Below are 24551 nucleotides of genomic sequence, written 5' to 3'. Positions count from 1 at the left end.
ATTAGCAATTTGATGTTTGTTACTGCTGATTTACTTATTTATATAGCATTTTCATACATGATACTTGGTACCAAATGTTGCTGTTGCTTGCTGTCAAGTAATTTCTGACTTCTGATAATCCTCAGACAAACCTTTTCTTGGTAAGAGTAGTTAAGATAAGGTTTGTCTTCACCTGTCAATGAGCCTAAGCAAGTGCCAAGGTCACCAAGTATGGTTTTTTTTTTTTTTTTTGGCTGAGCAGGGATTCAAACTCTGGTCTCCAGAATAATATTCCAATTTTCAAACATCTATGCTACGTTAGCTGAAAGAAAATTGAATATGGTTGGAATAAAATGTGGCTTTCTCACAACTATTGTTTTCTTTGTTGGACACATATCTTAACATGCCCCATAGCTTTTATTATTTGCAGACATAACCTTGTTGCAGTTTCGTTGTTGAAAGCTTTATAAAACCAACCTGAAGAATGTTCTCCACTTTTAATTGCAACATGATGGCAATTCAGAAGATACGTTAATGGTAAAAAAAAAATACCCCCCCCCCCCCCAATGGCTAACTACTGTCTATAGAGCCCTATACGCTTTGGGTTCAACTTATCTTCGAGACTGCATCTCCTTCTACGAACTGGCACGGGCATTAAGATCTGGGAAGGCCCTTCTCTTGTTCCCACCACCATCTCAAGTATGGTTGGTGGGACAAGCGAGAGTGCCTTCTCGGTGGTGCCTCCCTGGCTCCGAAATACTTTCCTAAGGAAATTAGATTAGAGCAAACAAACAGTCACACTTCTAGTAATCTTTGCATATCTGCATGCTATTTAGGGCATGCTATTTAGGGCATATTGCTACATTGAGGTGTATTTATATAGAAGATGACACAAAGACATTTTAAACAAGAGAATTATGACCTTACATACTTGAGCCTTGAAAGATGTCCAACAACAAGTCTTCCGTACATAATAGAATCAGAATTAATTCTTGGTGGAGTCTTTGGAGGAAATTAGGTGTGTGATATTCAAGCTGGCAGCACTGAGGAAGGATTTCCATTCTTGTTTGTTCTAATACGAGAAATTCAGAGACTAATACACAAGACATGTTTTTCCCAGGATGAAGGCAGGAAGTTGTATCGAACCAGTTGTTGAAAAGTACGAAGTCATCCAAAGTGTATTCTCTGGCATAAACTATTTGGGAAGTCAGAAAATGCATGCAAAGCGATTGTGAAGCTCATAGAATGCTATTAATTTAAGCTCTCCCTTTGTATTATCCTCAAACAATTTTCTGTTTAACTATCATAGATGAATTAAAGTTTCCAAGAGTTCTTGTTCCGTAAGAAAATTTCCAAATGATATGTTAGGGTTACTAGTATCTGATAACAAATGGTTGGAAAATTTTTGCTGTTGTTTTGGTTTGTTGGTGAAGAGAAAATGATAGCTTGCCGATTCTGAAACTAAAATTGGATCCAAGTTTTACTACCTCCATTACTTTAGTAAATTGGTAGCAGGTACTTTGAATAATCCATCATACAAAGTTTGTATCAATATGTACATCTTCTGAAACATTCCATCAACCTATTTTGTATGTTAAAGTTAATACAGACTTCGTAGTACTACTAGGAATTCAGCCTTATGATCTTTTTACCAAGTGTAATATTACATTTTGTTGTGTAACAGTTTATAGCTCATCAGATATTAGAAGGTTGGCAGAAAAATAGATGAGAATCCATCATTTGGAACTTTAAAAAAGTTTCTCATACTGTTAACAAAGTTACTTGATTGCTTATATTTTGATGGGTCTATATAAATTACACCTCTGTATATATACTTCTAAATGACACCTTTGTATACATTTTCCAATGAATAGTCCCAAGCATATCTATTAACATACAAGGCACAATCCTAGTCACATTTAGTATGACATAGTTATGTAGCTTTCCACAGTTGTGCATTCAGTTATGCAATGGAAACCATAATTTTGAGCATAATTTTTGAATAGTTGTTAAGTAGGTTAAGGGTCCAGTCACATCTGCTTTTGGCATTTGCCCCAGCAATTGATATCCACTAGCCTCTGTTACTGGAAGTATACAGTGGGCCCTCCATATCTTTGATTCTGTATCCATGGATTCAACAAATTCAGATCAATAATAATAAAATATTCCATATTTTTTAAAAAATCAAAAGATACAATATTCAGGAAATATTTTTAAAAGCATTGTGGGACATCTCATTTTGCTCCACTGGCCTCATGAGAAGAGTATGTTAGAAGGTGTTCTGTATTGCTTCATTGAAGCCAAAGATTCAATGAGATGTGACGGGGAAGTGAGCAAGAAGGCATAAAAGAAATTGCTGATTGTCATGATGGCGGGTGGGGAGACTGTGGCAGTTACCTTGAGAATGCACTTGGGTGGTGCTTAGGAAGCTTAAGCATCAGTAGTTTTTTGGTATCCATGAGGGGTCCTGGAACCAATATCTCATGGATATGAAGGGCTAACGGTGTACCATCAAGTGCTCATTGATTTCTCCTCCACACATGCTACTTGACTTTTCCTCTCTAAGCTACAAAGGTCTAACCATAATAACTTTCCTTTACATGGATTTTTTCCCCATTTGTTTATCATTTTGGCTGCCTTTTCTAGAACTTTTCATCTCTGCAATATATTTCTTGAGTTAACAGAACTCTACACAGTATTTCAGCATTCATGAATATAAAGGAATTCCGAAATGGAAGGTTTATTCACAGTTTCTTTCTTAGTGATTCCCAAGGAAAAAAATATGCCTTTGTTTCTACTTGTGTTTCATTGAATTACATTTATTCTCAACTAAAAATAGCAGAACAGATTCATAAGAAGAAATTACTTGTGATCTGCATGTGTATATATTATTCTAGCAGATTTTTTTTTCACTCTGCTGTGAAGATATATCAGATCTCTGGTGCTATTTTGTTGAAAATCCTGTTTTTTGTGCTCATTCTAAATTGTAAAACTGAAAGCTCTCTGTGCATCATTATCACTATTGTGGTAAATGTTGTGTTGAATTTTAATTTTATTATGTTTCTGGTCTCTTTCTATATGTGTCTTCTTGCCTTGCCCAGCTTCTCCATACTTTGTTGTGTGTTTTACTTATTATTTTTGCTCTTTATTTTTCTTTAACTGTGAGTGGAATTATTGTCTTCCTGTCTCCACATTCAGGTAGTATCAGTGGCTGAGTATCACCGCAGGATCGATGCTCTAAATAGTGAAGAACTACGCACACTCTGCAGACGTCTCAAGGTGCTCTCTTCAGTAGCTAACCTCCCTTGTCCAGGGGCTAAAACATCTTTCTCTCTAGTATTCTCCATCAGGACTAGTTCCATATTCAGTGGGTTTATCTTTACCTACAGCACTGCAGGAACCCAACAGAAAATTTCTTCCGTTTGGATATACAGTGGTATGGTTGAGTGTTATGGTGACATTGTGTGATAAGTTAGTCACTTCTAGAGCTGAGCCAAACTTTTTCAAGTTTCTATTTTCATGCTTTCAAATTTTGGATGAAGAATATGCACTAGAATAATGTTCTTTTCAGTATTTTATACAGGTCATGGGTAATAGCCATTAGTCAAATAGAGCTGAAGAAAAAATGAAGGGGTGCGTGTAATTTTCTAGGGAACTGTACAGACCATGAGTATCCACAGGACACAGCTCAAGGCGGCTCCTGGCCCCTGAGAGCCAAGGAAATGGTTCGCATCTCAAACTCTCCCTAATAAAACTAAAGCTTTCACAGAATCCTTTTTATATGTCACATCCCATTTTCACAATACTGAATAGAAGGCTGAAAATAGAGCTGGTATCTTGTATCAGTAGCATAGGTTCAGGCATTAGCCTTTTCTTTTCCACCTTCTACACAACTTGACAGCTTCTAGTTTTGATTAGTCATCATCTGTTCTATCATCCAGACAAACATGCTATACTTGATGCTAACTCAGGGTGGTTTAAAACAAACCAATTGAAACTGGTTTCTGAAACTCACAATTTAATCTAAACAATTAGTGTTAGTTATAGTTCTGTGTGAATATTACTGCAAAAAGAACTTATCCAGAAGTAAAGGTTTACAGAGTCCTTATCTGATTATACAGAAGACAAAGAAGGAAATAAGTAAGCATAAAAGGAGGCTAAATACATTCATATGTGACTAATATAGTTCAGTGCAAATTCCTAATGCGGATGTGCTGTATGTTCTATTAATAGCAATAGGCCAACTTGCTTTTTTAATATGTTGTGCTGATGACTTTCCTTGATCAGAGGATCTCCAGGATGTGTGAAATGCCGCATTTATAATTCAATACCTAGGCAATGTAGATACGGTATGGTATTTTGTCTGTATTTCATTCTAGTATCACTGGAGCTGGATGTTTCTGCAAAGCAGTCGAGCTAAATCTGAGATTATGTGATTGAAACTGTAATTCCATGTTACAAATGCTCAATTGGCAACAATACTGTCTACATAAAAGAGCTTTGTGAGCTTGGCACTGAATATAAGCTATAGAAAAGGCATGGAAAAGTGCTGTATGGGCTACATATAGCCTTCAAACCCAGTTGTTGCAACCCTCAAGCCTTCAAAGAAAGAAAAATGTGGTTGTTGTATTAACCACCTCTGAGGCCTGCCACAACTCCCCAATTTATAAGAAAGCTAACATTGCCCCGTAGAACGTTCAAAAACTTGAGAACAGAAGTGATGTGTCATTTCTGATGCAGCTAGTATAAATGAATTGGCCCGCAACAGATGGAGATGCAACAGTCTCTGCTCTGTGCACAGAGGTCCAACCTTGCTCCAGAGCAAGGAAGGAAATATTTCTATGATTAAAAGAGATTGTGGCAATTCTTCAATTTGTGTGTGCATTTTCAAAGAGATGTTTATAGAAGAGTATATATTTTTGTTTATTTATTGTTTTCATGTGACATTCTGAATTCTAGTGAATTAGATACTGTATAAGATATACTGAAGCTCAAACATGCAGAATCCTTGGTGTAGATCAGTGGTTTCCAACCTTTTTTTGGCCAGGGACCACTCTCCAATATTCGTACCAAAAGGCTATGGATTAGGTTTTGGTCATCTTTAGATTCAGTTTGGTTATTTGGGAATTGATTCAGAAAATTGCATTCGATAGACCACATCAGCTCTATTTTCTGATACAGAACATATGTCATCCAGTAGTCACCATCCTCTCACCAAAGAAAATCATATTTAATAATCTAGAGCTGATGTGATCAATCCAATGCAATTTTCTGATTCAGCACCCCAAATAACCCCAGGAACAGGCCTAAAAACAAAGACAGCAAGAATTTCTTTTGGTTGGGCTGTGTTATCTGTGGATTTCGTTAATGCTCAGATTGGTCTTTTGTTGAAACAAAAGACCCATCGCTTTTGTTTCAACAGTGTAGTAACAGAGAGGCCACAGACAATATTTTAGTTCTTGCACACCACTGGTGGTCCACAGACCACAGGTTGGGAACCACTGGTGTAGATTTTGTGGGTTCTGTTTCCATCATACTAAAAGATTCTAAAAGAGTCTAGTATCAGAAACCCTCTTGAAATATCTGAAAAATGATTGAGAGCCACAAGTCACAATTATTCCAGATCCTTCTTTGGAATTTCTTCATTTCTTTGCCACAATTACATCTTTCTGGCAGGGGTAGTATAATTCAACTTTTCTCAAGTTAAATATTGAAAACTCAAGTTAAATTTCGCAAGCAAATTTGTTTGGCATGCTAGACTGCTACGGAGTTACCGAGATCCTACCTTGTGGTCACTCCTCTCCAATTTAAAAATACCACAATCTTTTTAAGCCAAGGGATAGTTCAAGTCCTGAATAGCAAATGTACATTTAAAACTTCTTATAAAAATGTATTTTATTATTAACCAGGTCAGATTATGATAGCAAAAAAAAAAAAATCTTTCCAATGTCTTCAGTTATGTAACTCCATCCAGAAGGCTATTAGAACAGCTTACAAATAATTTCTTTGGCAGTCGTCTGCCTTTAGGTCCACAACCTAAATAAGATAGGACCCCAAGCAAGAAGTGACCTAGCCATGGGACCAAGGCAGAACAGAGTTGTGTCTGGCTGCTCTTCTTAGAGACCAGAGTAGCAGTCCTTGCAATAGGGGAAGAAGAGTTTATCTCATCACATTGGTGTTGTGCTTAGCTGCCCTCCTCTCCCTCAGAGGCCAAAGCAGAGTAAGATCTTCTCCCATTCTTTCTACTTTCCTTCTATTGATGTCTCCCAAATAATGTTCACTATTGAAATAGTTGAAATTGTTTAGGAGTTTCTTCCATTAATCAGTGTTTAAAATCTGTTGTGGTTGTTGGTTGTAAGGATGCTTGCTTTTACATTCCTTTCTTCTTTTTTAAGATTCCACAATTATAGAGTTGGTAAGAGAGGGATATGAAAGTTGAAAAAATCCTTGAGTCACAATTCAAATATATAACCATGTTATTCTGGAATCTCAAAGGGGAGTATTATAGCACCTTGTAGACTACCTGGTAGAAAGAAATTGGTCATATTAAGTTCATAGACTTAGGTCTGTTTTCTCAGGTGTAGTGAATGAAGTGCCTAGGATCAGGCCTTTATAGTCTGTGTGTGTGTGTTGAAAGACATAGATTATAAAATTTGTGAGTATGGCAATGAGGTGACAAGTTCAGCTCTGAAGGAGGTTTATTGGGCTATAAAGGGAGGAGAATAGAAGTTGCTTAAAGCCAAAGTGAGTAGGTAAGTATATGAATGGTGGAGGATATCATTGAGATATAGTCTGATATAGCTTGGGAACCAGAAAGGAGATGTGATAAACTGGCTAATGGAGCCTTCATGAGGCTGGATTATAAACACATATTATGTGCCATATGCCAGGAAACCATTGTCTCTGCTTTAACCCACTGTTGATGGACTGGAGTTTATGAATACATTCCAATTCGCTGTTTCTCTTTCCAGTCTTCCTTTGCAGCTGTTCTGAGTCAGAGATGGAATGCCCAGAAAGAGTGAAGTTTTGTGTATTTTTATTCCTAGAGCTTCATTTATTTTCATTTATCCATCAACAATAGGTTGAACAGACACAATGTTGTTTTTAAAATATAACATCATCATAACATTTTTGTTCCCAACATTTTTGGTCCCAGCTTTACAGAGGATACCTGTAAAGCTGCTGTATATTAGTGCTTATATCTTATTGGAAACTTTCTATGGATTGGCAGTGGATGACTTGCAGAACAGTGCTGGTTCCTGGACTACCATTTTGAGTAGCTCTAATGGAGACCACTTGTCAGCATTTAAATTTCTTGAAATAAAGGCATTTTATAGCTTTTAAACTTCAATGTAGATATCCCCATGCAGACTTTTTGTACATTGCCAGGCTTCAGATAAATCTGTTAACTTATTTTGTGAGTATTAACTGTCCTCCTCAACTGCCACCACCTAGTCATTTCTGTTAATAACGGAGAGAGATAATCTAACCAATATGTTTCAATTGGACTTTTCTTAAGCTTTTGTTCTTTTTTAGAATAGTTTTCCAGACTTCATGTCTGTAATATGTGATTGCAGTCAAGGGTTATGTAATCATAGAGTTGGAAAGGACCATCCAGTCCAACCCACTTCTTCAATGCAGGAGTATCCAACCAAAGCAACCTCAACAGACACCCATGCAGTCTTTGCTTAAAAACCTCCAAAGAAGGAAGCTTTGAGGCAGTATATTTCATCTTTTAATAGATCTTAGGAAGTTCTTCCAAAAGTTTACTTGGAATCTCTTTTCTGGCAGGTGAATCCATTGTTCAACTTTCTAATCTCCAGAGCAGCAGAATACAAGGTTACCCCCTCTCAATGTGACATCTTTTCAGATATTTAAACATGTATTTTTGAAGGCTTTCATGACCGGAATCACTGGGTTGTTGTAGGGTTTTTTTTTTTTTTGGTTTTTTTTTGGTTTGTTTTTTTGCTGTATGGCCATATTCTACAAGCATTCTCTCCTGATGTTTTGCCTGCATCTATGGCAGGCATCCTCAGAGGTTGTGAGGTCTGTTGGAGACTAGAAAAAATTGATTTATTGGATTCTCCACAGATATATAAACCCCACTTGCCTAGTTTCCAACAGACCTTACAACCTCTGAGGATCCCTGCCAGAGATGCAGGCGAAACATCAGGAGGGAATGCTTCTAGAATATGGCCATATAGCCCAAAAAGCCTACAACAACCCTATTTAAACATGGCTATCATGGCCCCTCTCAGCCTTCTCTTCTCCAAGCTGAACACATCCAGCTCCTCAGCCATTCTTCACACGGCTTGGGTTTCAGAGTACTTTTGACCTTAAAAATAAAAATATTTGAATGTGCATCCTTTCTTTTAAGTGTCCATGTCCTGAACAGAACAACCACGAAATAAAGTTTGAGAGAATGGTTGAAATCATTTCCAAACATTTAAAAAAAATGAAAATGCTTTGAGAAACAATAACTAAAGTTGAATTGAAGCTAAAGGGGGTATTTTGGCTTGGCTCTAGTTCATTCAAACACAGAAGAATTTTCTGTTTATCTTTTGAAGCTTTGTTTTCACTGCTACATTATTCTAGACTGCTGAGAACTTTGTATTTCACAGCATGGAACGGAAGCTTAGATTGATTAAAAGAGATTGCAAAATTTGTTTTAGCCACAGTTAAAAACATTTTTTTAAATTAACCATTGCACTCAACTTCTACACAGAAATATTTACAATTAATTTGAAACTATATATAACTCAGTACCCAAGTGAAGTATTTTCCCCATTTTACTTGGATAAAACTAGTATTCCTCTGTTTTTATAAAATGAATGAAAATAATGAGCAATATATACTGTTTCTGTTTTTTCTCCAGTACTTTAAGCTTCTTGGGTAACTTGAACTTTGTAAGCTTCTTGGCATGACTTGCACTCTAATTAGAAAATGTCTTTTGTGTTGGCATATGTACACATGGAGGATAGCTGTGCACATTATTTCTGAAAGCATATCTTTAAAATTGCATGAGTATTGGAGAAATAAATTGTTCTGTTTATTCCAGAATGCTCTGAGCCAAAGTTTGGTTAAGTGTTTAGATTTAATCTCTGTCTTGCCATTCACTTTAGTGTAGCTATTTTAAAATAAATGCAAATGGTGTTTGTTTTACTTTACAGAAAAATTGTCTAAGGTGAGAGGTTCTTAAATATTTTTGTGCCTTAGTTATATTTACAATTCACTACACATGGAAGAAAAGGCTCCCATGGCTTTGCTTACGAAAATAAATAATATTCTGTGTGTTTCCTCATTGGCCCAATTTATACTATAAAGTTATGAATTTACAATTAATGACAGAGAATCTGTATCTCAGTTTCCATTTCCTCCTTGTTCTAACAGCTGTTAATCTTTGGAGGGTCCAGCTGATTCTGCAGAAGTTTCAGTATTCTAAAATGAACTTCTTTTTAATTATAAATATAAGTAAATAAAACAAAAACAAGTTAAAAAACCAACACTAATATAGTGCTGTTAGTACAAATGTCAGCAGAGTGTGTCAGTAAAATATCTCTTGTCAAAGACTATATAAACTACATGATCATTGATGTAGATGCTGAATACTTTGTGCTCTCAGAGATCTGTGTTGATGTAGCAGATTTATCCCAGTGAATAGATAAAAGGGGGGGGGCTTAAAGAAACAGAACGAGGTCTGGAAACAATAGCACTACATTACTGGGTGATAGCTAGATGAAAACTGGCTGTAATAGATATTTCTATTTTGAAAAGTGCATTTGCTAGACAAGCAGTCATCTTTCAAGCAAAGATAAGTACCTACAGATCTGGCAAGAGACATTTTCACCTCTGTGCATATACAGAGCATTACGGTATATGAGCACACCAAAGCCCCCCTACTACCTTAATTCTTTTTTTAAAGAAATGTCAGGATGATTTATCACCCTCTTAGGTCATGAGAGGAGCCCCCAGTGGCACAGTGAGTTAAAGCGCTGAGCTGCTGAACTTGCTGACAAAAAGGTTGCAGGTTCGAATCCAGGGAGCGGGGTGAGCTCCTGCTGTAAGCCCCAGGTTCTGCCAACTTAGCAGTTCAAAAACATGCAAATTTGAGTAGATCAATAGCTACCACTCCAACAGGAAAGTAATGGCACACCATGCAGTCATGCCGGCCACATGACCTTGGAGGTGTCTATGGACAATGCTGGCTCTTTGACTTAGAAATGGAGATGAGCACCAACCTCCAGAGTCAGATACAACTGGACAATGTCAAGGGAAAATCTTTACTTACCTTGGTCATGAGAGATGCTTCTGGAGGGCTCCCACTTCGTGTTGCAGCAGTTTTGAACAATTTGGAGGAGGAAATGCTCAATTATTTTTTTCAGGGTAGGAGGTTTGAGGCATTCAGGTGGGACTTCAAGGGCCTCATGTGACCCATTGACTGCCCTCTGTCTGTCCTTGCCTTAAACATGTAGATACGTGTAACTGATGAGATATTTTCACAGCACAAACTTAAACTGGAATTACAGTTTGAAACAATTAAGATAAGAGTTCCTGGTTTGTTTTACTCATAGTTAAATGTTACTGTTTAGCAACATTACTTCAGTAAGGGATAGGATTAATCAACTAGAATCAACTGTGGAAATGGAAATAGGAACCCCCAGTGGCGCAGTGGGTTAAACCCTTGTGCCGACAGAACTGAAGACCGACAGATCAGAAGCTTGAATCCGGGGTGAGTGCGGATTAACTCCCTCTGTCAGCTCCAGTTCCCATGCGAGAACATGAGAGAAGCCTCCCACAAGGATGCTAAAACATCAAGACATCCGAACGTCCTTACAGACAGCCAAATCTCTCACACCAAAAGTGGCTTGCAATTCCTCAAGTCGCTCCTGACATGGAAAAAAGCTGTGGAAATCGTACTCTGACTAGGTACAGCCTTGTAGTCTGCACTCAAATCTGTAATTAGTTAGATCGATAGCCACACACTGATATTAGTACTATCTTTTGATTTAGATTTATGAGATAAATGCAACTTGTCCTTAATTCTGAACGTTGTCATTTAGTTTGCAAGTGAATTGTATGCTTGGAATTGTGTCCTTTTTGTTACTACTTCCTCTTTTTAAGAAATGCATTCTCATATTTATGAATCAAGAGATGCTTCTTAAGACACTAGAGAATTCTTTGCAAATCTACAGGTTTAAGGTTGCCTCATTGTGATTTCAGACACAATTCTTATTAACCAGGATTTTTAGTATGTTTTATCACTTCTTGCATGTATAGAAGTAGTTATATAACTGATCGCTTGGAAAAGTATGGGCAAAAGCAGCAAAAGAATGAATAAAGGAAATGCAGTACAGAGGAAGAGCAACACAGGTCGATAAGATACTGAAGCAGTACCAAACCTATCTATTTTAGTCATTTAAATAGCTACCATTAGCCTCATAGGGAGGTATGATGAGTGAATTTTCAGATCTATAATGCTTAGGCAATCATGTTTTTCATAGTAAATTTATAATATACAATTCCAGACTAATAATTTGCATGTTGGAGCTCCCAGTGGTGCAATGGGTTAAACCCTTGTGCTGACAGGACTGCTGACCAAAAGGTCGGTGGTTTGAATCTGAGGAGCAGGGTGAGCTCCCACCTGTCAGCTCCAACTTCTCATGCAGGGACATGAGGGAAGCCACACACAGGATGGTAAAACATCCAGTCCTCCCTTGCAGACAGCCAATTCTCTCACACCAGAAATGACTTGCAGTTTCTCAAGTTTCTCCAGACACGGGGAAAAAAATTGCATGTTCGGCATTGAATTTTTGCCATTTTATCATATTGTACACCGCTTTGAGTTTCCCCTGGGATGAGAAGAGCAGTACAGAAATGCAATAAATAAATAAATTTAAAGCTACAGTCCTTTTATTCACTGTACTTGAGAATAAAACTTACAGAACTTGATTAGAGCCACCAGAAAAAATAGTGCTGTCTCCTTTCTATATTCTTTCCCTTTATTCTTGGGAATGTTCACTTGGCTACCCTATTTTCAAAAAAGGGACATGTTGTTTGCAAAGACTATTTACACTATGCCAACCATACAAAATGTTACATATATTATATTGTATGGTTAGCATAGTTTTATAAGAAAAATAGGAGGTAGGGATTGCTTATGAAGAGCTTAAGGAGAGTATGAAAGTAGGAAGGACTTTCTATTTTAAGGTCAGGCTCCAATTATAAATAGTGCTTCACAAGGCCGAACAATAAGCTACTGCCAAAACAATAGGTAGATTTTTGTCTGCTACCAAAGAGTTGTAAAAGAAAGGGAACCTCAGCAGGGATTGTTTATGCTTACTATTGGAAACAAGAATAAATTCCTACCCAAGGTTTATGGATTACAAACATGTCTGACATGGCAGAGATGGATAAACTGACTAAGCTTGTAAGATCCTTCCAAATTTGAAGAAGAATGGTAGCCCTTTATTGACTATTTAAAAGAAGAAAAGGAAAGGAAAATATTGGGTTTTCTATAGCACCAGGGGAAAATTAATAGTACAGGGATGTAGGAATAACAAAAAAAAAGTAAAAATAGAGAAGCTAGTGACAAGAATTAACAGGCTCCCCAATGATATCCAAGGGATTCTGGAAATTTAATCTACCATAGATAAGTAGTTGATGACAAAAAAAATAGATTTTTTGATTATGAAGAAGACAGCAGAGACAGGGTAGGAAGCATTCGTTATAGCAGTGGTTCGCAACCTGTGGGTCCTCAAATGTTTTGGCATACAACTTCCAGAAATCCCAGCCAGTTTACCTGCTGTTAAAATTTCTGGGAGTTGAAGACCCATAGGTTGAGAACCACTGAGTTAGAGCTTTCTATTTTTCATTTCTTAACTTTTCTCTCTCTCTTTTGTTTCAAAACACTGTATACCTGCTTTTCTAACCTTCTGTCTTAGATTAGAAAAGAAATATTCTTTTCTCTACCTTCTTTTTTTTAACGCAATAGGAACCTTTTTGGTGTTTGATAACAATGGAAGAAGAAAGATGAAGATGTAAGATGTTAAAAATGCCCCTGTTCTATATCCACTCTTCTACCCTTCCACATACCTCATACATTTGTAATAAAATTATATGGGGAAAATAAAAAAGAACATCTGAGTATATAAAAAGGACTGAACTGCTCTCTTTTTCCACTTCTTTAAAAATCCTCTCTACATAACTTCATTGTGTTAACCAAACCTCAAGACCAGAAGTTCACCTGAGGGGAGTGGGGAAAATTACTTAAGCATCCCTGTCCAACCAGCTTCTTAGTGCTCCTTTACAGCTGTTTTGCACAGATTCGTGTTTTATTCCTTCATTTTGCCTCAGTAACATATAATTGTGCACTAAGTGCATGCACTAGGAGATACGGACTGCCAGATCAGGAAGGTAAAATTTGAAAAGTGGTAAATATCTGCTGTTTCTTGGAGGCAAGGGGTTGCAATGAGTTTTCTGGTATCCAGGACATAAAGTAATTTGAGCAGTAGAACACACTCATCAGTTTGTCTAAATACAAAACAATTGTCTTCAGAAACCAAACTTAACGAGAAACAAGTTCTGCATATTTGCACAGAAGCTGACTGTACATAGCACTGATTGCTTAATACTATTTTCTTAAGACTAAGTAGATAAATACAATGCAGTCAGTAAAATACATTTAAAAGCATGGAAAAATACAGGTGTATTTCTCAGTGTTTCTTCTACAAAAGTGAGGGAAACTGAAGTTGTTTCTTTTGAGAAGGGAGGTGTTAATGTTTGGCAGTGCCCATTTAGGGTAAGTTTCCATGCACCAATTATATGGAGCAAAAAAATAAGTACAATTTTAATAGTATCTTACTAAAAAAAAATACCAGTATTAATTGGTATTTTTATTTTTTATTACTTCATTTATCATTGTAAGGGACTTAGTTTTAATTCAGATCTAATTTTATAAGTGTAAGCCACAGTCCAAATTTCATGAAGTAAAATCCACATTTAAACACAAATCTTGATCAAATCCCAATACTTTAAGAAAAGAGTGAATAGCTAAATATGGTATTCACTATTTGGAAGGGAAATCATCAGGAGGAGGAGTTTGGTATGATTTCCTTCAACCAGAACTTCTATAGATCTTTGCTTCACCACCTTTTTGTGATTTAGGAATATTCTGTACTAAAAAAAAGAAAAAGGAAGAAATATCCCACTGTTGTATCTAATTTGATTGCATGTGTGATAGATTGTTGTGTCAGTTGCAATAGAAGTGAAATAACAGGAGCGATATATTTTAAGTTGAAAAATTGAGGCAGAAGCTGTTATGTATTATTCAGTATGCCATGTTCTGGAACTTGCTGCAAACAGAAAGAGTATTCCTGAAAAGTCTTGATCAGTTGTATATTCTTTACACTTTGGAATTTCACAGGCTCCATATAGGATAGGTAGTTTTAACAAATCTCACAATTTCATAAGTATGTTGCATAGCGTCTTGAATGCTAACATAATTTTCTCCTACTTTGCAGATCACCACAAGGGAAGATATACATTCAAAGCAGGGAACAACTGTCAAGACGGAACTGGAGCCTGAGGCATTTCGTCCAAATCTTAGTGATCCCAGTGAATTGTTGCAACTGGAACAAATTGAAAAGGTATGGACTAGGAAGAGTATGGCACTCATCATAATGCCATAGCTTTCACATTGTATTTAAACATTTTTGTAAAAAAAATGAATTGTAACAGTAAATACACATCTCTTCCTGAAGATTTTGGTATAAAAAAGTGAGGAAAACTAAATTACGCATGACTAATCTGTTCATATGACAATTTAATGTAAAATCATTCACCCCCAGATACCTCTGCTAGCCTGCATTTATAGCATTGCATTCATACATAGTGGAAAATGTATTTTTCTGTAGGTGGTTAAAGCGTAAAGGAGTAAGTACACTTTTCTCCCAAAAGGACTACGTATTTACTTTTTACTTTGTGCTACATACATTTAATGTATGGCTTACCACTATGTGTGTGTGTGGGCGTGCACACCTACATGTCTGTGTGTATGCTTGTAGGTGCATGTGTTTATATCTAATAGTTAGACACACATCCACATTCACACACATGTCTGTGTTTAATAGATAGAATATAGTTTTATCTATTGTGTTGTAGACCTATTTTTGAAAAACCTGCCTATGTTGATTGATTGAATATGCATACATTAGTTTTATTTGTGTTTTACTAGCTGACAAAATACCTTCCACCTCGAACTATTGGCTATCCATGGACTCTTGTCTACAGCACCGCAAAGCATGGAATGAGTTTAAAGACCTTATACAGAACGATGATGGGCCTAGACACCCCAGTACTGATGGTTATTAAAGACAGTGATGGACAGGTATGGAAATAATCTCTCCGCACATTCTATGCGGCATCCAACCCATGAGAAGTACAATTAGCTTGCAGAGGAAAATAGAATAACTTTATTGTTGTTGTACATTGTACAACAAAATTAAATGCTTTTCCCAGCACACATCACAAAAATAACACTTTCATCCCTCCACACTCCAACCACCACCGCACAGCCCCACAATGCCACATCAGTGTGAAACCATAGAGTTCAGTATAGTTACAGCTCTAGGATAAAAGATATCTCTCAGTCTATTTGTGCTTGTCTTTGTCACCCTGTACTGTCTCCAAAATGGTAATAATTTCAAAAAAGAATATGCTGGGCGAGATGAGTCCTTAAGAATGTTCTGAACTTTCTTAAGGGCCATATAAAGAGGAGAGAGGGCAATCAGTGATTCTCTGTACAGTGGTGGTGACCCTTCCTATCAGCCAATGTGCAGTTACCAAACCATGCATAGATGACACACTCTATAGCTCAGCAGCAAAAAGCCACCAGCAGTTTTTCATTCAGTTTTGGTTCCTTAGTAATCTCAAGATAATACAGTCTCTGCTGGGCCCTCTTTGTTGGGCGAGTGGGCTTATCAACAAAAGACCCTCCTCATAAATCCACAGCAGAGTAACTTGTTAGCAGCAACATTACCCAGCACTTGTAGCCAAAAGTGATACAAAAGAACAAAAACACACAGACCAATGTCATCTCTTCCTTTGGAGGCTTTCTTTGTAGCAAAATAATATGGTTGCACTGTTTACAAAAACAAGGTTTTCATAACACAAAAGTTCTTTATACATACTTCTTTATCTCTTTGTTCTCTGGGCTTCTTTCTCATGCAGATAAACAGCTTTCAGCTTGGTTGTTGTAGGTTTTTCTGGCTGTATTTCCATGTTCTAGAAGCATTCTCTCCTGATGTTTCGCCTGCATCTGTGGCAAGCATCCTCAAAGGTTGTGAGCTTTCAGCTTCTCTCTCAAAGAGCCTCCTCTCATACCTTACTTACACAGGAGCTTCACAGTAGTCTTCATCCTGGGACTTCTCTCACCAAAGCTACTCACGCCAGGCCTTCTCACACAAGGGCTGCTCTCACTGAAGCTTCTCACATAGGGGCAGATTAAGCTACAGGCATACTTGCTTCTATTGAACTGCAACTTTTGCTGAGTCATTGCACTCATTTAACTCTTTAGTGCTTGACTTGCATTTTTGTCATTAAAAATACTTAGTTAACTTTTAATATTTCTGACACTCTTAACCAAATTATTGTCCCTACAGCACAAGAGCAGCCGATCCACCTCTTCCTGATAGGCAGACCCAATCCCCTTCAGAGTTAATCCCAACCACTGTTGTATCATCCACGAATTTGGTAATACTATTGCTCTGATGGATGGGGGTGCAATCATACTTGTATGAAGTATAAAGCAGAGGAGTCAACACACAACTCTGTGGCATCCCAGTGTTGAGTGTGAGAGCTGAAGAGTAGGATTATCTCAACTAACCCTCTGGGGATGTCCAGACAAGAAGCCCGTAAATAGATTGAATATGACAATCCAAGATCCATAAGTTTATACAGCAGTCTGTGTGGGAGGATTGGATTTGCAATAGAATAATGCTGGTGAAAGAGAAATCAGGTGTCCCTCTTTATATGTGTATCATTACATGGTCCTTTCTAAATTATTTAATATGTATCAATTTTTCACTAGTCAGAGGCTGAGTTGTATGGATTATTTGTCACATAAAGAGTGCAGCATGTATCACAGTATTGGACTATAATCAAATCAAATCACTGCCTATATATGTAAGCGGCCTTGAGTCTCCTGCAGGATGAGAAAGGCAGGATATAAATATGGTAAATAAAATAAATAAATACATATGCTTTTTGCATTATGGCAAAAGTCTGGTAACATCTTTATATATTGTCACTTTTCTGTTCTGCGAGGATAGAAGTGGATATGGAATGATCATCTCTTTCATCAAACACATCCTCAACAAACTTGGCAAATACCACAAACTTGTAGTGCTTATCATAGGCACAGAAAGTTTAATACCGAATGTTTGAATGCATTGCATCCCTATATGTGTCTGTGGTGAACCATAATAATGAAGATGATGGTACATTTTATTTGTTACCCACCTCTCCTAACAGCTTGAGACAGGGTGCAACATAGTTAAAGCATGTGAACATAAAATACATACAATAAAATACATAGATCAAAACACGCCATTATAAAAAATCAACATATGAACTGTTTAATATGTTGCAGCAAAAGTAATAACAATTTAACAAGGTAACTTGAAGATCAACAAGAAACAAAGTCTAATTTCCACATAATTTCCTATTCATACTGCTTTATTTCAGAGAAATGTAAATCTGACTTCTAAATCATGTTAACTTATAATCTCATAAAGTATTACTTATACCATTTCTTTCTTAACTTCATAGAATATGACTGGATTAGAATGTCATATGTTAAATAGAAGAATGGAAGTGTCATGAAGTCTTTTTTCTCCTTCTTTAGATCTTTGGTGCATTAGCTTCAGAGCCCTTTAAAGTCAGTGATGGTTTTTATGGCACTGGAGAAACCTTTCTTTTTACCTTCTGTCCAGAGTTTGAGGTAAGCGTTCAAAAGGATGACTAATGGAAGGTGGCTTCAAAATTCTTGCAGATGCAAAACTTTTTATATGCTTGATGTATTCTAGATAAGAAAATAAGTACGGTTAAGCTAACTGAGAATGAATGTAGATGAAAACTGCAAAACAAGATTAATTTATGCTATATGCATCAGATATCTTGAGGTTATAATGTGCATTACGACCTATTACAAAGCTATTGCAAAGTTGGGGTAGCTTGGTTGGATGGGATTCAGTTCAACAATTCGGTGAATCCCTGAAAATTGTTGCATGTTTTTTGTTTTTTAAAAATAATAATAATATCTATCTCTTTGTTAAGAAGAAACCACTGATTTTGTTTCATTTCTTCTTCTTTTTTGACAGTACCATCACTTAATTTGTGTGTGTGTGTTTTATTTTATTTTATGTATTATTATAGGTCTTCAAGTGGACGGGAGACAATATGTTCTTTCTCAAAGGAGACATGGATGCCTTAGCTTTTGGTGGTGGAGGGTTAGTAATGAATTTGTTTCTTTCTTACCAAGAATTGGTTGGCAGGCTTATTTGCCAATACATAAGTAGAATTCTTAGTGGTATTACCCTTGTGTGTGTATAGTACTTCACTTTATTACAAAAAAAATTGGGCACCTAGAGCTTTTGCTTCTTGAAAGCTTGTATCTGTCTTTGCAGGGTTGTCTTTGAAAGGTTATCTGCCTTTGCAAATGGTTGATATTTTCTCTCCTTGTAGTTAGCACACAGTTTCCATTGCACTGTGTCATCTCTAAGATTCCTGGCTGTTGGGCCATACCAATAACCCAATAACCTACTAGAGTTCTCATCCCATTGGTGGCAATGGGCAGGCTTCCCATGCTCCTCCTGTTTTAGGTACTGGAAGGTGTGGGTGCTTTCTGGGCTTGCACTCTCTTACTTGGCACTTGGTTACAGGCCCTGGCACTTTGAGCCTGCAAGCTACACAAGCACTCTCCTTGGAAAGTGTGTGTTGTGTGGTTTGCAGGCCCAAAGCACTCACGCCTGCCAGGGACTGCAGCCGAGCACTGAAAATCAGGCAACTAAATGGTTACCGTTCCCACTTTCCTTTCGTTTCACTGATATTTCTGTACGAGAGGGGGGTGTACCATTTTGTGCCATCCAAATGAAACAAACAGTACAAAAACACAAATTGAACAGTTACCAGGTCCATTATTAGTGTTCACCCTTTCCTGTGCTATCTAAAACTCCTTCACTGTACCAATTGGCTGAATGGAAGATGGAATCTCTCTATTTTTAATGTATGGTCCTAGATACTGGCTTGAGTGTTGAACTAATCCCCCTAGAAGACCAGGGTTGAATTCCCTCTTGGTCATGGAGCCCCCTGGTGATCTCTCAGTCCCAAAGGAAAGCAATAGCAAACCTCTTGTGAATCAATATTGCCATGGAAGCTCTAGGATACGGTTGCAATAAAGTAAAGTACAAGGTACATCGTAATACCCAACAAGGATCCTATTTTTCAAATCCCTGTTCTTTCTACCCTCCTTTTTTCACCCCAAAGGAGAATGGAGCAGTACTACACAATGTAGTATAAAATGTGGCAACAACACTCTTCGGATTAATTGTATCCGTAGGCAGTCCAGCAATTGTGTCTGTCAAATTTCAAATGCATCATGTTACCCCAGTCCTTGTTATTACTAGAAAATAGAAGGAGTAACAAGGTCTTGCGACACTGAACCTCAATTTGGAGATTAAAAAATAGATTAAATTTCCACCCAGCCATCTCATATAGGGAAGACATCAGCCTTTTATTAAAAGGCAACTCTACCTAAAACTCAAATAATGAGGAGTAGAACAAGTACCTAATGAAGAATGGAATGAATTGCATGGTTCCATCAGAACTGAGGAATTTAATGAATCATAGCTTCAAATAAGTAATGTGCCAAATTATTTTTGGGTAGTAGTCCTCCACAGAATTTCACTTTCTCTCACCCCTTCTCTCTATCCCTCAGTGACTGATATTGACCTATATCCCACTTCCCTGCCTTTTTGCCCTCTCCTACCCCTTTTACTACCAAGGCTTTAAGAAAGGTGTGCAAAGAAGCTTCAGGAGTCACAATTCAACTCTGGGAAAAAAAGTCCCTGAGAAGGAAAATCATGCATCCAATGAGCTTCTGGGTACCACTAACTGCACCTAAATGCAATTCTTTATATGGCAAAATCTGGCCACATTTTGCTTTAAAAGTTGTGTTCAAAATAACACACAGTTTAAAATAACACACCTTTTAAACACACCTTGTTCCACAGTGGCAATAGAAGGTGGAGGAAAGAAAATCACAAGAAAAGGCCTAATAATGAATCAAGTACTAACCTACTACGGTGGTTTAGTACACCACTATTAAGACGATAATATATATTATTTTTCTGAGTAGTAAGAAGAAATGTAACAAGTAGAACAGCTGAGATAAAATTCGTTTTTCTGACACCAGTGAGATGAGAATATTCAACCTGGGGTAAAAAAGCTCATTTGGAAAAGCGCTTGTTTTTGGGGGAGGCGCTCAAAAACAAAAACAGGGCCTTACTAATGAAACAAACAGAAACGGAAAATGATTCTATACAAATGCACAAGACTAGTTAACACCCCCATGGTGTTTGTTTTGCTGCCTGTTCCCTGTTTTCACCTCACTTACTGTTCCTGTGACAATTGGCTTTTGAAACTTGTGGAAACTAAGACTGATGATAAAGTGGCAATGGAGGCCTCTTTTTCCCGTGATAATTCTTTCAGGAGTGAATTTCCCTTCAGAGGGGTAGATTTCTCTCATTTCCTATTGTCTCACCCTCATTCTTAACTATGAGTTGTTTGGATGTTTGCAACTCAGGGACTGCCTGTATCGTTTCTTACTATGAAAAGTATCTTGTTTCACATAATGCTGTTATCTTTAATGAATTACTCCCAAACTGTGAGAGACAGAAAGAGTGCAGAGTCTTCTAGAACAGTGATTCTCGACCTTTTGTCCTTGAGATCAAAGTTGAAGTCCAGTTCATAAGCCTTTGCTTGCCTGTTTGAAGCAGGTTTCTAGGGATATAGATTATTGGAGATAGAATCCAAAAGTTTGGACAGATTTTGAGAACCACTGCTCTAGACCCATTAAATGCCCCAATTTTAAAAACTTGACTATCACTGTTGTCCTTTGGGTGGAGAGCTAGTGCCATGTGGTTGATAGTAAACTGATCAAAGAACTTGAAGGTGTGTATTTATGGTAATAAAAACAGGGACCTATCTACAGGCTTCTACTAAAAATTGCAACACGATAATGTATTAAACACTTTGAACACTCAAAACGCAATATACAAAGGATGTAAATTAATAGCATATTAAATGTTTATGTGGTTTTGAATGCAGTAATTTGTAATAATGCATATTTACTACTTACACCCCTGATAAATTCTGATAAGTTTTCTTACCTTTTTCTCAAATGTTTCAATGGTGACTGAACATGAGAAGTAAGCTTAAAACAGCTGCTTTATTTAGAACATAAAACCTCATGGGGAGGGATTGCAGTGCATTTGTCTGTTTTTACAATGAGTCCAGCACATGTTAGTACCAACTTTGTAGGCAGCTGGTCAAAATTTAGTCACTTCCTGTTTTTTCCCCATTCATCCTTTCGTTTAAATGGACAGAGACAGAATTTTAACAAGTTGATGACAAAAAGAAGTTTAGACAAAGTGCCCCCTGGATTCATGGAATATGCATGTTTTTTCTTCCATTCCAATTAGATTGGCTTTTGTGAATATAAGGAAGAACTTCTTTCTTATCTAATTGGGGAACTAATTATTTGCAGTGAGAGGATCCAACTAATTAGAATCAATTAGGCTGTGAATTAAGTTGAAAATGCACTAACAAAAAGGGGGCAATTTAATTAAATTTATTTATTAAGAAGTGATTGACTTAAATTACAATTTCAGCATTAATGTTTCAGTAGAATTATATTAATAATTAAACAGACAACAGTAACAAGGAGCTGAAAACCCATAGCATTACCGATTGAGCTTTTATTCTAAACATCAGGGTTTGTTTTTTTTTTTCATTAAAAAAAATCCTACTTTTTTATGAGTCCATCAAAGTTGATTCATCAAGTCAGGTCACAAGAATCAAACTAAGTCAAGTGAGATGAATGGAGTTTTTATTTAATACAATCAGTAGTGTTGTGATGTAATATAATGCCTATTTGCAGTTAATCTTGTTGTTATAAACATCTTTCCAAGAAGATGTAATTAAATTGGATTTGTAGCATATTAAAAATGGCTGTGCTAACCCTTTCCCATTTCTAATTCTTTGTTCATATTGCAGAGGTGAATTTGCACTGTGGCTTGATGGGGATCTCTACCATGGAAGAAGTCATTCTTGCAAAACATTTGGGAATCGCACTCTTTCTAAGAAAGAAGACTTCATTATACAAGACATTGAAATCTGGGGCTTTGAATAAATACAAACTGCCATTATGAAAGGTTGTCCCAAACCTGACACTGATCAATGCAGCTCAAAAGCCCTTGAAGCAATATAATGCAGCATAATTGTTTTGCAGTATGCCTTTTGAAATTCTCTGCATGGCCATCTTTATTTTTACATGAAACTGTGGGTTGGGGTTGGAACTGTCCATTGCGATTCTTTTTTTCTTTCTTTCATCTACCCTCTATATTTTGAATCCTACCACACTCTCAAAAATAATTGATACAGGTCTGAGTTGTTGTGTAGCTCACACTCTTGTTTGTTTTCATTTCCACCAGTTCAGAGCTTATACTTCTTTTTTGGGCTACTTCATTGAGACAATAACAAATCATACAAACCCTGATGGAGAATTCCTCTGTTGGCCCAAAAACCAGGGATGGAGCTTCAGTATTTATTGGCACTGACTAGTCTTATTGTTTCTAGCAATCCAACAGTGCCACTTACTAGACAGGAAGGATTCATATGCATTCAGCAGTGCCACTTTCTTCATGTAGAGAATTCACATCTGTTGCATTTTACAGTTGAAACATAGCTGCCCTATTGATTGTATTGAAGTATTTTGCACATGCTGTTAAATGATCTGCAGGCTTGGGACAAAGACTGGTCAAGATACATTTAAAAAGCACCGGGCCATTGGACAAAGTGAGCATAATGCAACGAGTAATTCATAGTTGTAGCAGGGCATTATATGTACTAAGACTATGAAACAGATGCATTTTTTCCAAATAGCATATAAGGTGTCTGATATATAATGTTTTATAGTTCTGTTGTAGCCTTGTATCACATCATCTCCAATAATTGCTCCTGTCCAAAAAAAGAAAAAAAAGAAAAAATATAGGTGTGATGTTTTCTCTTCTTTTGAGTGGATCTATGTTGTAAACTGCAGTTAGCACCAGCTCTGATGCAATGGGGTAATGTTCTCTAGATAGACATCGTAGATGTGTAATATGCAAACTTACTGTTCTGTGACCTCAAGACAAAAAAAAAAAACCTTAAAAAGATAAAAGACAGGTTATAATATAGTAAATCAGTAGCTCTTGTCCACTTTTGTAGGGAAACTGAAAAGCCATTGTGGCAATAATCATTCAAAAACAGTTTATTTCAAAGCTTATATTCTATGTTTATGCAAAACAAAAACAAAAAATAAAAAATGCTGTTAAGTGTGACAGTGAATGAATTTGTGCTGAAATCTCAGCTTTTCCAGATGAACATTGTATATATACCTTGTAAATTAATGTTTAAAGTAGTATTTTGTTATTTTAGAAGGGAAAAAGTCTTGATTGACGGGTTGCTTCTAGCACTTTAAAATTATTCTAGAAATGGAATAAAAAGCCAAATGGCTTGGCTTAAATAACTAACTATAATTGTATAGTATGTTGCTAATACCAAGTTGTTTCAGAAGTTCGAAAAATTACCAAAAGAATGCTTAATGCTGTGTAACGGGAAAGGGGATGTTCTCTCTCTATAATATGCTCATGCTTAATATGGATAAAACACAGCATTGTTTTCTGTCTCATTGTATAGCTCTCTACTCCTGTTAGAATCTAGTACCGTATATGTAGATTCAGTGTTTACAAACAAAAGGAACTGTAAATAAATTAAACATGGCTTTTCTCCCCTTTGGTCTTCCACAGCACTATTATTGTCTTTGTGGGTCAAGACTAAATATAAACAATCCTGTAATGGATTTTAAGTACTATACGGTAATAGTCATATATAGCAAATAAATCTAAATACATGTAACATTAAACTTGAGTTGGACTTTATTTAGATATGCAAGTGTTTCCTAAGTAGAGGTTTTATTTTGTTACTAAAGATTATTCTGCGAATCTCAATATTTATGTGGCGAAAAATAATTCCACTATCCATAAACCATGGGCAGCCAGTTTAGTTGCCCATCTACCCAATTTACAGCATGGAATATTTTAAAGAAGAAAATTGACGTGGACTCAGAGAGCTCCACAAGAACCAGGGGGTGGGGGGAGTACAGTGTTCCCTCGTTTCTTTATGGTTCACTTTTCGCTGACTCACTGTATTGCGGTTTTCCTTCCTTGCTACTCTCCGGGCCAAGTTCTGGTTCT

At 36.8% G+C, this 24551-nt stretch overlaps 1 protein-coding gene across 5 annotated transcripts in view; it reads left to right on the top strand.

Moving 5' to 3' along the window:
- The window catches only part of OXR1 (oxidation resistance 1), a 279731-nt gene extending 255511 nt beyond the window's left edge, over nt 1-24220 (top strand). For 3 of the 5 annotated variants that reach the window (XM_060775765.2, XM_060775768.2, XM_060775767.2), the window contains 5 exons: nt 14499-14624; nt 15212-15364; nt 17882-17977; nt 18412-18485; nt 22312-24220. In XM_060775765.2, coding sequence (XP_060631748.2) covers nt 14499-14624; nt 15212-15364; nt 17882-17977; nt 18412-18485; nt 22312-22447 — 585 coding nt within the window. In that variant the 3' untranslated portion in view covers nt 22448-24220. Of the gene's footprint in view, nt 1-3177; nt 3259-14498; nt 14625-15211; nt 15365-17881; nt 17978-18411; nt 18486-22311 lie in introns of all 5 variants that reach the window. The other 2 variants (XM_060775764.2, XM_060775766.2) reach the window with 1 other exon arrangement.
- The last annotated feature ends 331 nt before the right edge of the window (nt 24221-24551 follow it).

The sequence above is a fragment of the Anolis sagrei genome, chromosome 4 (genome assembly GCF_037176765.1).
Source record: "Anolis sagrei isolate rAnoSag1 chromosome 4, rAnoSag1.mat, whole genome shotgun sequence".
Taxonomy (NCBI): Eukaryota; Metazoa; Chordata; class Lepidosauria; order Squamata; family Dactyloidae; genus Anolis; species Anolis sagrei.
Note: the sequence above shows the minus strand (reverse complement) of the source record. Positions and strands in the feature narration are given on the sequence as shown.